Source organism: Puntigrus tetrazona, chromosome 10 (genome assembly GCF_018831695.1).
Source record: "Puntigrus tetrazona isolate hp1 chromosome 10, ASM1883169v1, whole genome shotgun sequence".
Taxonomy (NCBI): Eukaryota; Metazoa; Chordata; class Actinopteri; order Cypriniformes; family Cyprinidae; genus Puntigrus; species Puntigrus tetrazona.
Genome location: NC_056708.1, coordinates 4,911,230 through 4,929,232, shown reverse-complemented (window position 1 = coordinate 4,929,232; position 18,003 = coordinate 4,911,230). Strand labels below are relative to the sequence as shown.

The 18,003-nt window shown below is 42.4% G+C and overlaps 1 protein-coding gene across 1 annotated transcript; it reads right to left on the bottom strand.

Moving 5' to 3' along the window:
- Window positions 1–14,617: 14,617 nt before the first annotated feature.
- On the bottom strand, window positions 14,618–16,762 carry hint1 (histidine triad nucleotide binding protein 1). Its single transcript, XM_043250038.1, has 3 exons — window positions 16,602–16,762; window positions 16,109–16,213; window positions 14,618–14,932 (listed from the first exon to the last, which is right to left on the bottom strand). Exons 1-3 carry the CDS (start codon window positions 16,710–16,712, stop codon window positions 14,768–14,770), a joined length of 381 nt encoding a protein of 126 aa, XP_043105973.1. The 5' UTR covers window positions 16,713–16,762; the 3' UTR covers window positions 14,618–14,767.
- Between the last annotated feature and the right edge of the window lie 1,241 nt (window positions 16,763–18,003).

The window sequence follows — 18,003 nt, the reverse complement described above, 5'->3', positions numbered from 1 at the left end:
TGAGCAAGCCCACACCAGCCTGCCGCCTCTCATCGTGAGCAGAGTAGTGGAGTCCAGCCACTACTGGATGTCTGGCCAGAGGAAAATTGGCCCCAACTGAGCCTGGTTTCCAAAATCTAAAGCATAGTCTGCTTCAAAGTAAAATCAAGAGGATATATTCAGAGTATACAGAGTTTAACATTCATAGGAATTTTATCCTTGAGCACGTCCGACATACATTCAATAACTTCTCTCCAAAGACACTGTATTTTTTGACATTCCCAAAAGCAATGATATTGTGTGCCTTTTTCATCAAGACATTTAGAGCACACATCTGGGATATTAACAGATATACAATAAAGTTTAACAGGAGTTATGTAGGTTCTCATTAACCATTTGTATTGAAGTAATTTAAACCTTTTGTTTGCATTTGTGCTTTTAGAGCATTATTCCAGTCTGCCTCATCTATATCTTCATGCATATCCAATTTCCAAGCATTTAATTTATCCAATATTGATTCAGTGCTATATTTGACCAAGATAAATTGTAACACCTACATGCCCCCTTCCTTCTGAATTTTCAAGAGTTATTTCCTCTAATTTCTGATGACATGTAACTTTTTAACTGTAAATATTTAACAAAATGTTTTTTAGGGAAATGAATATTTCTGGCATAAATAAAAGTAAAACTCCATCGTCATATAAATCCATAATTTTCTGGATGCCTCTTGTATTCCACAACTTAAAGCCTCCGTCTTTATTACCTGGTATAAATGGTGTATTACCCCAAATAGCACTAAATTGGGACAGTATTGGCATGTCCCCAATATGTTTATGTGCAGCATGCCAAATTGAAATTGTATTTTTAAGAAAAGGATTTCTCGTGTTTCCCCTCAATAACTTAACATCTGAAGACTATAAATACATTTTTAATGGCAATTCTAGGGTGTACGATTATTCAATGTCCACCCAAGCTGGAGGTGGTGTTGTATGAAACGCTGAAGTTTAACGTTGAAGTCAGCTGGGCAGCCATATAGTACCATCTGAAGCTGTAGCCCTCCCTTTTAATAAGGTAAATGTAATAGTTTTGTCAAGGCAGACGAGCAGACCCAATTGCAGAAGAAAATAAATTTATTTGAACAAATAAAAGGTTTTTTTATAATAGTCCAAAAAGGGGTGAAACAGCTGGCAGTCAACTCCAGCCACAATCCCAGCTGCAGAGGAGGTGAAGGATGGGTCATCTAACAGACACAGTTCGATGGGACGAAGGAAGAACCAGACACAACCGGTGGGGCAGGAAAAGGTGGCCGGCCAAAACGGTCGCTGAGAAGCCTCCCTGTCACGTTTTCCGTGGTTTCTCGGAAAGGACTCAGGACTCGAGATACAAAAACTTAAACAGGTTTAATTCCAAAAAGGCAAAATAAACATACAAAAGGCAGGACAAAAACCACACGCAGGGACTTCACGGACATCAGAGACTTTAACGATCGGACAACGTGAACTGAAAACACACAGGGCTAAATACACGAGGAAATTAACTCAATTAACAAAAGTCCAGAGGTGTGACATAATGCCCCCCTCCCGGAAGGTGCGTCCTCGCACCTAAAGTAACAACCAAAAAAAACAACTCTGAACTGGGGATACCGGATCTTGGGAGGAGGTTCCGGTGGAGGACGGCCCCCAGGAGGGGGCAAGCAGACAGGAGTCCAGGGGGGCACAGAAGGAGTGAGGAGCCAGGGAGGACACAGGAAGAGTCCGGAGCAGGAGGAGATCCAGAGCCCAGCCATGATGGTCCATGGTGGCGCAGACGGAGGGAGGAGCCATGGAGGAGGAGGAAGAGTGGAGAGGAGGGAGCTAGAAGCCCAGGGGGAGCCGACGGGTCTACGAGCCGAGGAGGAGTCCGGGACTCGGAGGCGGGACGGTGAGGCGAGGGATCAAAACAATAACAAAAGTCCAGAGGTGTGACACTCCCACTGTAGCCACGTCCAGCATCCGCCCACTAGAGGACCAAGACAGGCACCCGAAGATCGTCGGTGAGAGGAGAGTCCTGAGCTGGGCAAAAAGTGAACTGGAGAGATGGGGGCGGAAGACGGGGGAAAACAAGAAACTAACAAAAATAGACAAAAAGCAATAACTAGACTGAGAACGGGACTAAGACTAGACAAACACAGAACTGATCAAACTAGTCAACAGAGGTTCAGAGTCAGAATGAACTAACATCAGACGACGGACTGACAAAGGACAGAAAACACAAGGAGATTAAGTAGGGAGGGTAATTAACAGAAATGGGGTGCAGGAGTGTGAAACAATTAGGGTTAACAAGAGGGGAGGAGTTAACAGCAAAGCACATGGCGAGCTGTCAAAACAAAGGCCATGTGCTTCAGGACAACAAAACACAAGACAAACACAACAGGCCGTTGCCAACCCCTGACAAGTTTAAGACGAAGTCTAGCTTTTCTGTCGTTCCAAATAAATTGGGCAAGTAGTTTGTTAAGTTTATCATAAAACAATCAACAAAAAAACAATTTAAAAAATCATTTTTATTATGTTAATTTGTTCAATCATAGATATTGGTAGATTTGACCATTTCTGCAATATCTCACTAGTTTTGTCCATTAGGGGATCATAATTTATTGGGATTATTTTACTAAGGTTGGGAGTAATTTTAACCAAAACCATTTGGTTAATTATAGGTTTATGTCTTTCTTCCTTATTGAGAAACATTAATACTGACTTGGCATTATTAATTTTATATCCAGAAAAGTCTCAGAAGTTTTCAAGTAATCTCATCATATTAGGAATACTGCTTTTCAGATTTGTCAGAAAAAATATTATTTCATCTGCAAGTAAAGAAAAACAATGTTCCTTCCTTCCAATTATAATACCTGGTACTCCTGTATGGGCTCTTACCGTCATAGCTAAGGGTTCGACTGCCAACACGAACAACAGTGGGGACAAAGGGCATCCTTGACGGGTAGATCGTAGATCCACTTCAGAAATGTTTCACCTAATCCAAACCTTGGAAGCAGATCGAAAAGATAGTCCCATTCTATCCTGTCAAATGCTTGACATGCATCTACAGATAGCATTGCTGTGTCTTTTTCATTGTGTCTCTCGCATAGTATATTCAAGACTCTTCTAATATTATGATATCCTTGTCTTTTTTGCATAGAGCCTTGTTGATTATCAACAATTAATTGGGCAAGATATTTATCTAATGTTCTAGAGAGCGCTTCGCACAGTATTTTTGTATTTTTGTATTTTGTATGCAAGATGAACACTCAGTTGGAGACTTATTTGGTTTTAATATTAAAGTTATGATGGCTAATCTTAATGAATCTCGTTTCTGTCCTAAAAGATTCCTCATACATATCAATTATACATATCCTCATACATATCTTATAAGTTGTCTCTTAAATGTCTTATAAAATTCTCATCCGGTCCTGGTGCTTTACCGCTATTTATATCCCCTATAGCTTCACTAAGATCTTCTATGGTTAATGGGCTGTCTAATGCTATTTTCTTATCTTCCGATATAATTTTAAATTGCAGCTGGTCAAGGAACAATTTGCATGTTTCTATTACCATTATATTCTGATTTGTATAGTGTTTGATAGAAATCCCTAAAATGATTATTTATCTCTATTGGATCTGAAGTTAGATTTCCAGACTTCAGCTTTATACTATTAATTATTCTTTCAGATTGCATCTTCTTTATCCTCCAATACTAACAGCTTACCTGCTTTTTTTCCCCCTGGTCATAGTATGTTTGCTTAGTCCTGTTGGATTAACTATTTTCTGCAATCGATGTGCATTCTTTTATCGAAGAGGAGACATAGATTTATATTCCAAATCATTAATTCGACAGATGCATTGTCAGGAACGAACAAGGATTCAAATGCAGGTTAGAACTGAAATTTATTATAGTCTCTGAACAAAAAGTTGACGGAGGCAGAGGGACAGATGACTTAACATCAAAAATAAATTAACAGGATCAAGTCAACAAAACAAGCCTCCAGTCACTCCTTTGGGCAGGGAACCACAGGCGTAAGGAAATCCTCCCAAAGAGTCTTTAATACAGTCCTGCTGCTTGATCCCAGCATAAGATCCAAAGGGGGGCAGGTGAGGACGAGCTGCCAAACACGGCACCGGAGGAACCAGGACTGGAGTCGGTGAACGGAGGTCTGGAGAAAACAGATGGCAGAGCGAGCAAAGAGCAGAACTAAAAATACAAGCTACACTTGGAGCCTACACAGACATGACAGGACTCGACTGGACTGGACACAAATGCAGCATCCACACACCACAACGGTCAGACACAAGACTGCAAACAAAGGGAGCTTAAGTAGGGGAGTAGTTAAGGAGCTAATGAGCCACAGGTGAGAAGGCAGCTAAAGTGATTAATGAGATGACAATGGGGCGGGGAAACACGAGCACATGGCAGACAAAAACAAAAACAAAACTGATCAGACTGAAGTCATGACAGTACCCCCCCTCCCAGGAGCGCCACCTGGCGCCCCCAGGGGGAGCCCACCTCGTCGCCGGCGGAAGTCCTCAACCAGAGTCTGATCCAGAATGTCCCGGGCCGGTATCCAACTCCTCTCCTCCGGTCTGTAACCCTCCCAGTCCACCAGAAACTGGAAACCCCGACCATGGCGTCTGACATCCAGGAGCTTTCTCACAGTGTATACTGGAGTACCATCCACTACACGGGGGGGAAGGGGAGTCGGGGCAGACCTCACAGGATTAAGAGGGGAACGAAACACAGGCTTAACCCTGGACACATGAAAGACAGGGTGGACCCGACCAAGCGTGTGGGGAAGCTTGAGCCGCACCGCCACTGGACTCAGAACCTTGGTGATAGGATATGGACCAATGAACCTGGGCGCCAGCTTGCGAGAAGGCACCCGGAGAGGCAGGTCCTTGGTGGAAAGCCATACCTTCTGACCACACACATACTGAGGAGCAGGAGTCCTGTGACGATCAGCCGCTGCTTTGGTCCGTCTGGAAGCCCGGGCCAAGACCTCCTTAGCCCTCTTCCAGGTGCGACGACACCGACGGACGAAGGCCAAGGCAGACGGGACCGCAGCCTCGGGTTCCTGAGTGGGGAAAAGGGGTGGTTGATAACCCATGGAACATTGAAAGGGAGACATACCTGTGGACGCTACAGGAAGGGAATTGTGGGAATATTCGACCCACGGTAGCTGCTGGCTCCAGGAGCTCGGACTGTGTGATGCCATACAGCGGAGAGCTCTCTCGAGATCTTGGTTGGCTCGCTCGGACTGCCCATTGATCTGGGGGTGAAAACCTGAAGACAGACTCGTAGAGGCCCCAATCTGTCTACAGAACTCTTTCCAAAACCGGGAGACAAATTGTGGTCCTCTGTCGGAGACCACATTTACCGGAAGGCCATGAATCCGGAAAACGTGGTCCACCACCACCTGTGCGGTCTCCTTGGCGGAAGGGAGTTTGGGCAAAGGGATAAAATGGGCAGCTTTAGAGAAGCGATCCACCACTGTCAGTATCACGGTGTTGCCTCTCGAAGGGGGGAGACCAGAGACAAAGTCAAGGGCTAGGTGTGACCAAGGACGAGAGGGAATGGGCAGGGGCTGCAACAGACCAACGGGAGACTGGTTAGAAGTCTTATTTTGAGCACACACCGAGCAAGCCAACACAAACTGCCTGACATCGGAAGCCATGGATGGCCACCAAAATCGCTGACGGATGGTAGCCAGCGATCTCCGAACACCTGGGTGACAGGCTACCCTGGACTCATGACCCCACTGGAGAACCTTAGGACGCAGAGCAGCCGGCACAAATAACCGACCTTCTGGGCACCCCTCTGGCGCCTCTCCCTCCCGTCCGGCCTTTCTCACTCGCTGTTCGATGTCCCAGGAGAGGGACCCCACAACCACCCCCTTGGGGAGAATGGTATCGGGATCCGAATCCCTCCCAGGAACCTCAAACAGACGAGAAAGGGCATCAGGCTTAGTGTTCTTAGAACCCGGCCGATACGAGAGGGAGAAGTTAAACCGCCCAAAGAAGAGTGCCCAGCGAGCCTGGCGAGCATTTAGCCTCTTGGCCGAACGGATATATTGCAGGTTCTTATGATCCGTCCATACCAAGAAGGGCTGCGCAGCTCCCTCCAGCCACTGGCGCCACTCCCCCAGAGCCAGCCTGACTGCCAGCAGCTCTCTGTTACCTATGTCATAGTTTCGCTCTGCAGGGCTCAGACGGTGAGAGAAAAACGCACATGGGTGCACCTTTTCATCTCCAGGGGACCGTTGGGATAGAACCACGCCTACCCCGACCTCTGAAGCATCTACCTCAACAATAAACTGACGTTCAGGATCTGGAAGACAAAGAACAGGAGCAGAGATGAAACGGGACTTAAGAACATCAAAGGCCTCCTGAGCCTGAGAACTCCACCTGAACGATACTTTGGGTGAGGTAAGTGCCGTTAAGGGTGCAGCGACCAGGCCAAAGTTCCGGATGAATCGCCTATAGAAGTTGGCGAAGCCCAGGAACCGCTGCAGTGCCTTCCGAGAATCGGGGGTTGGCCACTCGGCTACGGCTCTTATCTTGGCAGGATCAGCTTTAATCCCCTCCGCTGAAATAATATGCCCCAAGAACGAAACTAACTTGGCGTGGAACACACACTTCTCCGCCTTGGCATAAAGCTGGTTCTCCAGCAGCCATTGTAGCACCTGACGAACGTGTTGAGTGTGTACCTGCAACGAGGGGGAGAAGATGAGAATATCATCAAGATACACAAAGACAAACCTGTTTACCATGTCCCTCAACACGTCATTGATCAGGGCCTGGAAGACAGCTGGGGCATTGGTAAGCCCGAAAGGTAAGACCCGGTATTCAAAGTGTCCCGTAGGGGTGTTAAAGGCTGTCTTCCACTCATCCCCCTCACGGATGTGGACCAAATGATAGGCGTTGCGGAGGTCTAGTTTAGTAAAGACCTTGGCTCCCTGTAATAACTCGAAGGCAGAGGACATCAGAGGTAGAGGATACCTGTTTCTAATGGTGATGTCATTCAGGCCTCGATAGTCGATGCAAGGACGCAGGGAGCCATCCTTCTTCTTAACGAAGAAGAACCCAACACCAGCAGGTGAGGAAGAGGGTCGGATGAGGCCGGCATTTAAGGACTCCTTGATATACTTGTCCATGGCCTCTCTTTCAGGACTAGACAGGAAGTACAAACGCCCTCTAGGTGGAGAAGTGCCTGGGAGGAGATCGATGGCACAGTCGTACGGCCGGTGAGGAGGTAAGGATGTGGCTCGAGACTTACTGAAGACCCGACAAAGATCATGGTACTCCGCCGGGACCCCAGAGAGATCAGCGGACTCCATCTGAAACACAGAAGACACAGAGACAGGAGACAAGGCAGCACCCAAACATGAAGCAAGACAAGACTGACTCCAAGATAGCACAGAATTACCTGACCAATCCACGTGAGGCTTGTGCTGCACCAACCACGAGTGCCCCAGGACAACCGGGGCTCCCGGGGAATCAAGGAGGTACAGCTCAATTACCTCACGGTGATTGCCAGAGACCACTAGACTCACTGAGGGAGTGGAATGGGTGATGGAAAAGAGAAGGAGGCCATTGAGAGAGCGGACAGGAAAGGGGAAAGGGAGAGGAATGGCGGGAATGCCCCACTGTGCAGCAACTGAGGCGTCCAAAAAATTGCCCTCAGCTCCCGAATCCACCAGAGCTGGGCAAGAGTGGACGGAATCCTGGAAATGAATGGACACCGGAAGCAGGTTACGAGACATGAGTTAGGATCCCCGTCATAGGAGGGAGGGCTATTGGCGTGGGGTTCTGGACCAGCCTGAGGTGAAAAATATGCCAAGGAGGCAGCAGAGCGGGTGGCCTGGGCCTCTTGCTGGAGTTCTTGCACCCTGGAACTGAGCTCAGCAACTTGGGTTGTCAGAAGGTCAACGTCTCTTGATGTAACAGTTAATTGAGTGGCATGCTGGCCAAGGAGAATACCCTGTTGTGTGACAGCGGTCCTGACTTGGTTTTCTCCTGCTGAATCCATTTTTGGTCTGACCGTTCTGTCAGGAACGAACAAGGATTCAAATGCAGGTTAGAACTGAAATTTATTATAGTCTCTGAACAAAAAGTTGACGGAGGCAAAGGGACAGATGACTTAACATCAAAAATAAATTAACAGGACCAAGTCAACAAAACAAGCCTCCAGTCACTCCTTTGGGCAGGGAACCACAGGCGTAAGGAAATCCTCCCAAAGAGTCTTTAATACAGTCCTGCAGCTTGATCCCAGCATAAGATCCAAAGGGGGGCAGGTGAGGACGAGCTGCCAAACATGGCACCGGAGGAACCAGGACTGGAGTCGGTGAACGGAGGTCTGGAGAAAACAGATGGCAGAGCGAGCAAAGAGCAGAACTAAAAATACAAGCTACACTTGGAGCCTACACAGACATGACAGGACTCGACTGGACTGGACACAAATGCAGCATCCACACACCACAACGGTCAGACACAAGACTGCAAACAAAGGGAGCTTAAGTAGGGGAGCAGTTAAGGAGCTAATGAGCCACAGGTGAGAAGGCAGCTAAAGTGATTAATGAGATGACAATGGGGCGGGGAAACACAAGCACATGGCAGACAAAAACAAAAACAAAACTGATCAGACTGAAGTCATGACATGCATATGATACAAACATCAGCTGACACACAAGAAAAGTGCGTCCACACTCCAGCAGTTCTCAATATTTATCGTCGTCTCTCTTCAGTTCACACCCCCTCGAGTTATCTGACTCCATTGCCCATTTGGTGTTGTATCCTCTTTTCAGGAAAGCTGACCTCCTCATTCCATCTGTGACCTATAAAACCTGAAGAGAGACATACATGACCCCTGACCCTCTCAACTCCCAAGCATGCAGCTTGCTTATCACTCCTCTGCACGCAGACATAGGCCAGGGACGTTAGCTGACAGTTCTCTGTTAAACTAACATTCTTTCGCACAATATATTGCTTGCACAAATACCATACTACTTAAAAGATATATTTGCTACTTTGTATTTAAATACCATAGCTGATTATAATGCAGTGAATATGTGAAGTATGTTCCAAAGTCCGTCTTTCAGCCAAACTGGCTTCCTGCTTTGGCATTTCACCAGTGGACATGGAACCATCAGAAAAATACAAGGTTCAGCTTTGGTGGCATGACCATTATCCATTATCTAAAATGGGAGCAAGACATGATGCATGTCAATTCTTGACATGGTCCAAGAGGTAGGTGTAGGATCCGACCTTTACTTTTACCTTCATTAGAGAATTAAATTTTGAATGAGCTTTTGGTACATGCACTGACTTTTTTGTCTCACTTTATCTCCTATTTGGAAAGAAGTATGATATACATGATGTGTCTGGTCAAAGTGAAATTTCTTAAAATCTTGCCATGCCAAACCATGCTTCTGTATTTGTGCAGGATCAAGAGCAGAAGGTTGAGGTCTCAGAGCATTAAGGTGGGTGTTTTTTCCGGCCATGAAGTAACTCAAATGGGGACACACCAGTAATAGCATGTGGTGCGGCTCGGTAAATTTGCAGGAAATCAGTGACCGTTGATTTCCATTGTGCTGACTGGAGAATTGCTGTTTGAACTGTACTCTTAAGCACTCTATTGAATTAAATATTGGTTGAGGGTTACATACGTAACATACTGTTTTCTTGTCCCATGTGCTGTGTGCCCTACTTTCTGTTCCTCTGTTGATTGTATCATCGTGTTCAGGTGTGTCCAGTTAATTATGTCATTTACTTTAGGCTTTATATGTTCCTGTTTGTCCTTTGTTAAATCATCCGGTCTCATCTTTATTGCCTGCCTGCCTGTAGTATTATTTTCTCTTTTGTAAAAGATTAAAGAGTGTTAAGTGTTATATTTTCGTCAAGTGCTCCTTCTCTCAACCACACTGTGACACATACATCTGAGATGGCTTCATACCATTTTCACTCTGGGATTGCACAACTGCCTCCAGGCCAGGCCAATGGAATCAGTCTCGGATCCGCTGGCAGGTGTTCGCCACTCCGAGATGACCGACCATTACAGTGGGCCAACTCCAGTACGGCTTCAGTTTTCGTCCAGGGGACCACTAACAATAATTTTTCCTCCCCCTTCACTGAGCGACACAATAAAGCGATGAAGATCAATTTGACAATGAAGTGCAGGAGAGGATGGGGCCCAGGTTGCACATCTTTGCCTTTGATGACACGTACCTGGGGCCAGCAGTGTTTCAAGCGATCATCAGTTGCTCTTTCGCTAATGAGCCCCCTCCCGTGACCTGCTGAAACACATAGAAAAAATAATGTTAGTATTTTGGGAGGGGGACCATCTCTCCCGCTATCTGTGGCTAATAGGGTGGGGCGTTGACGGGTTCCTCGGGCTGGCAGGCTGCGTAGGGTAAGCGGGTGGCTTGTACATGGGGGTCAGGCAACGTAGTGCACTGTGTGGCCACCATTCTGGGGGCAGCAAGCTCCTGCTCCACCTCGCCCTAGCGGGTGGCCAGATGTTTGGTGATTTGTTGCTTGCAGATGCAAACCTCGGTGAGCCACAGCAGAACTTCCTCCATCTCGAGGGGGAGTAGCGCATTGCCCAGCTGTGGAGTCCGGGAAACAGAGACAAAAAATTTAGGGTGGGAGGAGATCACTTGTCAATCAATCATTTTCAATCATTTTTATTTATATAGCGCTTTTAACAACACAGGTTGCATCAAAGCACTGTACAGTATAATGACAGGGATGTATAATGACGAGAGTGACCAATTTCTTATTAAATGCAGAGACGGTCTCTGTAGTCAATTCAACGATAATCACTAGAAGTTAAGTGTCCCCAGTGTGGCGGGGTGAAGAATCACACGACAAGGAGAGCTCAAAAAAATTATTAACAGTGAATTAGTGTCCAAGTTAAGGTGGTTTGGTGCTGAAGTGCCATGGGGAGTGAGGCTGATCGGTTACATGCTGCTGTCTGAGAAGGGAAACAGGAGATAAGCATTATTCTCAGGCCGATAATGTAGAAGAGTACAATGACAGGGATGTATTATGACGAGAGTGACCAATTTTTTATTAAATGCAGAGACCGTCTCTGTAATCAATTCAACGTTAAATCACTAGAAGTTAAGTGTCCCCAACAAAGCAAGCCAGAGGCGACAGCGGCAAGGAAACAAAACCCCATGCATACAGAATGGAGAAAAAAAAACCTTGGGAGAAACCAGACTCAGTTGGGGTCAGTCCTCCTCTGACCAGACGCCCAGCACTTAACTTCCAGTTCAATTTTAAACACAGCTGTGTCAGATAGTGTAAATGACTTAGTGTGTGTGTGTGTGCATCAGGATCTGGTGATCTCTCCACGGGCGCATCTAGGTTTTCTGGTCTCTGATGAACATAATCTCTGTGTGCTGATCCACCATCTAGTCTGGATACAAACTGTGAAAACAAATTGAGAAAGAGACAGGACTAATATTAGAGTAGATGCCATTCATTTTACGATGTCACAAGTACATCGTATTTTAGGAGTAGTGTTCCCGGTTCCAGCAAATCTAAGTAATGCAGCCTAAAATTCCTTTAACAGATTTAAATAATAAAAAGTGTGTTGGTGTGTTATGTGTAGGCTAAGTTAAAAAGATGTCTTAATCTAGATTTAAACTAGCAGAGTGTGTCTGCTTCCCGAACAGAGTTAGGGAGATTGTTCCAGAGTTTAGGTGCTAGATAGGAAATGGATCTGCCGCCCGCAGTTGATTTTGATATTCCAGGTATTATCAAATGGCCAGAGTTTTGTGAACGCAGCGGACGGGCAGGACTATAATGTGATAAGAGCTCGCTCAAGTATTGAGGAGCTAAACCATTCAGGGCTTTATAGGTGATTAATAAGATTTTAAAATCTATCCGATGTTTGATAGGGAGCCAGTGCAGTGTTGACAGAACCGGGCTAATATGATCATACTTCTTAGTTCTAACAAGGACTCTAGCTGCTGCGTTTTGGACTATCTGAAGTTTATTTATTAAGCGTGCAGAACAACCACCCAATAAAGCAGTACAATAATCTAACCTCGAAGGTCATAAACGCATGAATTAATATTTCTGCATTAGAGGTTGAAAGCATAGGTCGTAACTTAAATATATTTTTAAGATGGAAAAACGCAGTTTTACAGATGCTAGAAACATGATTTTCGAAGGAAAGATTGCTGTCAAACAGCACACCTAGGTTCCTAACTGATGATGAAGAATTAACAGAGCAGCCATCAAGTGATAGGCTGTGTTTCTAGATTATTATATGTGGGGTTTTTAGGTCCAATTATTAGCACCTCTGTTTTTTCAGAATTTAGCATTAGGAAGTTACTCATCATACAGGTTTTTATATCGACTATGCATTCTGTTAGATTCTCAATTTGGCGTGCATCACCAGGCTGCGCAGAGGTAACATGTACAGGTTGAAAAGTAACGGTCCTAGCACTGAGCCTTGAGGAACTCCATATTTCACTTTTGAGCGATATGATACCTCCTCATTTAATGCTACAAACTGATAGCGGTCAGATAGATAGGATTTAAACCATGCTAAGGCACTTCCTCTAATGCCAACATAGTTTTCTAGTCTATCCAAGAGAATGTTGTGATCGATAGTATCGAATGCTGCACTAAGATCTAATAGCACTAATAACGAGATAAAACCACGATCAGATGATAAAAGCAGGTCATTAGTAACTCTAATGAGAGCAGTCTCAGTACTATGGTACGGTCTAAAACCTGATTGGAAATCCTCACAGACACCATTTTTTTCTAAAAAGGAATACAGTTGTGAGGATACTACCTTTTCTAGTATCTTTGACAGAAAAGGGAGATTAGAGATTGGTCTGTAATTTACTAAGTCTTTGGGATCAAGATGTGGTTTCTTAATAAGAGGCTTAACTACAGCCAGTTTGAAGGTTTTGGGAACATATCCTAATGAAATTGATGAATTAATAATGGTCAAAATAGGATCTATGACTTCTGGAAGCAAATCTTTTAGTTTAGATGGAATAGGGTCTAACATACATGTTGCTGGTTTAGATGATCACCTTGTTTTCTAATCCAGTCAAATTAATTTCTTCTTCCAACACTTATCTGTATCCTGCTTCTTCTACGCTTTCACTATACCTAGCCTCCCTATTCTATCTTGTACTGTTTTGAAAAATGCCTGAAACTTATTAGTAGCCCTTCTCATATGCATTGGTTCCTTAATACAATAAATTTATTTTTGTTGTATTCTTTATTTGTAAGTCTATTTAGAAAAAAACACTGATTAAATTAATAATGGCAATGTAAAATTAAAATTATGTTGTCTGTATTCGTCCTCACAACATTTTAAATAATAATTAATAATTTCTTACATTTATATAGCAATTTTATAGGCACTCAAAGTGCTTTACATAGAAGGGGGCAATCTCCTAAAACCACCACCAACATGAAATATCCACTTGGATGATATGACGGCAGCCTTATTGCACAAGACCACCTACCACACACCATCTTATTGGTGGAGAGGAGACAGATATTAAGCTAATCAGCAGATATGTAGACCGTGATGGTCAGAGATCAATCGGCAAATTTGGCTTGTCACACCTCCACTACATCCTGGGATTTTTAATAAACAAAGAGTCAGGTCCTCAGTTTAACGTGTCATCCAAAATACTGTGCTTTAGTGTAGTGTCCCATTCAGGTACTAACCAAACTCAACTTAGCTTCAGTGGGCAACCAGTCTTGGACTGCAGGGTGATATAAATGAAATGTAGAATTACAAAACAAATAACTACATAAATCTACAGACCGTTTTACTAATTTTCAATTTAGTTATAAAACCTTGTTGTATTCCAAGCAAAACCTACCCCTAGCTTCACAGACAAGGCTTGTCCTAGACTATAATGTTAGTCTGAGCTTGCATTTAAAAGAAACTTGCACTGACTGATCTTAAAACATGCAGTGCCTTTGTTTTACAGATGCACACCAGTAAGGCATGTTTATACAAATTACTTAAATGTACTAATTGAACTATGGCCTAATGGCCTATGATTACTGGCATTTTGGAACAACATAATGAGAAAGAAAAAAACACTTAAAGTGAATGGCATACATATCAGTTGGATAATTAGCGATTACTGTAATTTAACAAGAAGTGCACAAAACTTTACAATCTTCCTGGAGAATTTCAGCTATTACCCACATGAACTAAATTGGGGTACTGCAATGCAATACATATTTCATTTATTTCCATGTATGGGTTGTGGAAATAAGCTGTCATTATTTTAAAAGATTCATACATTACCTCACTTTGTTCATACGCTCATATTAAAGGGACAGCAGACTCAAAAATGTCATCAAAATTTACTCTACCACAAATAGTTTGAATACAAATTACTTTTAAAAGTGTTGGTACTATGCACCTCAGTTTGCTATCAGCAACTATTTGGTTGCCATCATATCAATTTCGGGTTCAACAGAAGACACTCAAGTTTTGAACAACTTAAGGGTGAGTAAATGATGACAATTTTATATTTTGAGTGAACTATCCTTTTTATTTAACAGGGGAAAATGTTTAAAAAATGTCTGGCAAGACAGAAATAAAGACTCCAAGCAACAACATTAATGGGTTTTTATTGATGTCCTTAGACAGTTGTATTTTTGGTAGACTCCTACTTGACATTTTACCTCATAACAATTAACAATTAACCTCACTTATGGCGAACAATGAGATGACTTGAGAGAAAGTGTTATCCTGAGAAAATCAGTTAGCCAGGAGGCCATCCCAGCTGACGACCCCCCAGCACGTGGATGTGAACGTGGTAAACAGACTGACCCCCGTCAGGACCCTCATTGAGCACCAGTCGATACCCTCGGGGCAAGCCTACCTGCTCGGCACACTTCTTAGCAACAATCATCAGGTGTCCAAGGAGCTGTGCCAGTATAAACAAACAGTCATAATACAGTGCTTCAAAACATTAAGCAGTAAAAAAAGAAGTTCAAAGAGTGCCTCAACAATTGTTGACAAAACTACAGTACACAGTAATTTTTAATAAAAACCTTTTAATTGTTAATGATTGAATTACCAGTGAACATCTACACTACCTACAATACATGAAGAACATTTTCAATCTACCAATCAGAGAAATCATGAAATCACAAGAAAATAGATTATCTGTAACATTTGTAGATATTTTTATTTTTCTCTGTTGTTAGAAAACGTTATTGTGATGTTGCTTAACTTTTCTTCTGTAATTGTTCCCCTTTTTGCTTACACGATACCCTTTTTCTTTACATTATATATTATTATATATACATATACATCATATATATTTTAATTTCTAAGAGACATCTAGTGGTTAGATGTCTCTTAGAAGACCACAGGTGAACCCATTTAACCTTTTTCTGTTTGCTACTGTTTGGCGCCCTGATAAAAGCTTGTTTGGGCAGACATTTTCTATGTGTATTGATGCTCTAATTTGAACAAAAACAGTGCATACACCAGTGTTTCTCAACCCTGGTCCTAACCCGCCCCAACACTGCACATTTTGTGTCTCCCTAATCAAAAACACACCTGATTTAATTCATGAGCTTATTAGAAGAACGCACGAAATGTGCAGTGTTGTGTGGCACCCAGGACCTGTGTTGAGAAACTGGGCCTACTGTGATACAGAGAGACACAAATGAGATGAATTGAACCACTGATGGTAGATGGACTATTTTTTAAAGCTGTCTAGATTGGAAATGCCCCTCTTTTTTGGCATTGCAGGCAAGTCAATGATCTGCAGATATTTTTAGAGCCCACTGGCTTTTATTTTGAAACATGTTACTCCTGTGTTGTGATTTATATCACTGCTGACATATCTAACTAATGTGTTGTGTTCTGTGTTTTAACTGGCAGGATTTTGCTTAATTTTATTAATCATTATCATGGTTGTGTTCTTAGGATGAACAAAGCTTTTACAGGTTTGGAATGACATGAGGGTAAGTAATTAGTGACACATTTTTAATTTTAGGGGGGAGTAACCCTTTCAAGAATTTAAGTGTCCATAATAAAAACAAAAATACTTTAGAAACACATTGTGCTACAGTATCCGTTTAATACAGACCTCTTTATCAGCGTCCTCTGCTTTAGAGATTTGAGGAATGGGCTTTCTGGGGACCACCAAGAAGTGAGTGGGAGCCTGAGGGGCCACATCATGGAAGGCAATACACTAACACACAAACACAAAAAAATTTAACAACGTCTATTATACATTCATCTATGTTTATAAAATATAAAAAACATAGCAGAGCTGTTGTGCAATTAGAACCATTCAATAACATATACGCACAACACAAAGTTGTAAAGAAATTCGACAGTTCACAGTCAAGTGCAGAACACGTAAACACAAAAATATGGCACATTTCCGGATCTCGATTTCGTCTGAGCTGCAGAGCTCGAGTTGAATTTGCAATTGAAAAGAAAATGCATCGGTAATAACATAAATCATACAATTTATGACCGTCACAAAAGCTTATTTTAATACCGCAGCAGACGCACAATCGACCGCATTAGCGTGTCAACGCTGAAAGCAATGCAGCTGCACTAACAGATCGCACCTGATCATCTTCGTAGATGATGTTGGCAGGAATCTCTTTGCGGATGATTTTGCCGAAAATCGTGTCTCCTCCCGACTGCGCGCTCTGAGCTCGTGACACCTCATCCGCCATGACCACAGAGATCTGTTTCTGTCGATCACGCACAGCTCAGACAAGCACAGAACGTCAACGACTATTGGACAATCTCCACTGACGATCGAGCTAAAATTAACTGGTTTTCATAATAAAGGGCCTCAAGCGAGTTCTTTAATCTAGTATGTGGAGACTGGGGTCCATATGTATATAGGCTACTGTGTATATATAAGGGGAAAAATAGTCTTTTTTGTTGAATGCTGTTCACTGCCTTTTTAGCACCATTGTACCATTTTATTTTTTCACATTTTAAAAACTTGGTGTTTAATCATGTCTAAATATTTATTCAATTTCAAAACTTAAAGAAGCAGGTATGGTCTACTTAAGTTTTTGTTTGTAGAAAAAAAATAATATATAAATATATATATATATATATATATATATATATATATATATATATATATATATATATATATATATATATATATATATATATATATATATATATTTTTTTTTTTTTTTTTTTTTTTTTTTTTTTTTTTATATATTATATTATGAGTATTGCCTTTCCCATCACTCTCCAGAATAAATGATACTGTAAATGTGATCACCATAATAATCAATGCATGCTATGCTGTAAAAAAAAAAATACAATGAAGCTGTCATCTATCCTGCTTAAAAACCATTCAAATGCAAATTTGTTTGGAACTCAATATTATCAAACCATGTATAAAATAAAAGCTAAATAAATAAGCTTTTCATTGATGTATTAAATCTCAGTTTCCAAAAATTGACCCTCATGACTTGTTCTGTGGGCAAGGTTACACAAGCATTCATTCCCTGGTTTTAAAAAAAAAACAGCATATGCTGATTAGGTATGTTTTCAAGTTGGGGGGCCAGCATGAACCACCTTAAACCAGCATCCCAGCTTCAAAACATACCCAACCAGAGCTTTTTTCCACCAAGTTTCACATTGTTCTAGTAATGCTTGGCTACATGTAGTCGACTCATAATAATAACACAAACCTAATTACCTATTACCTATATTAATTGAATTGATCTTGCTTCTAAATTTTGTTAAACGAGATGGTATATTGATTAATATTATTGTAAGTTAATAAGTTAATATTGTTAATTGTTTAGAATGATGAAATTCAGAATTATCAGTTGTTGTTTTTCCATGCAATAAAGCAAAATCCAACTCTTGCTAACTGGTGTAGTCCATTTCTTCTTATGTATGCGAAATATTTCCAAAAACATTAAAATGACCCAAGTCCCAGTTATAGAGGTGTGTTCGACTTTAAGCGATCGGTGTATGACATTAAAGGAC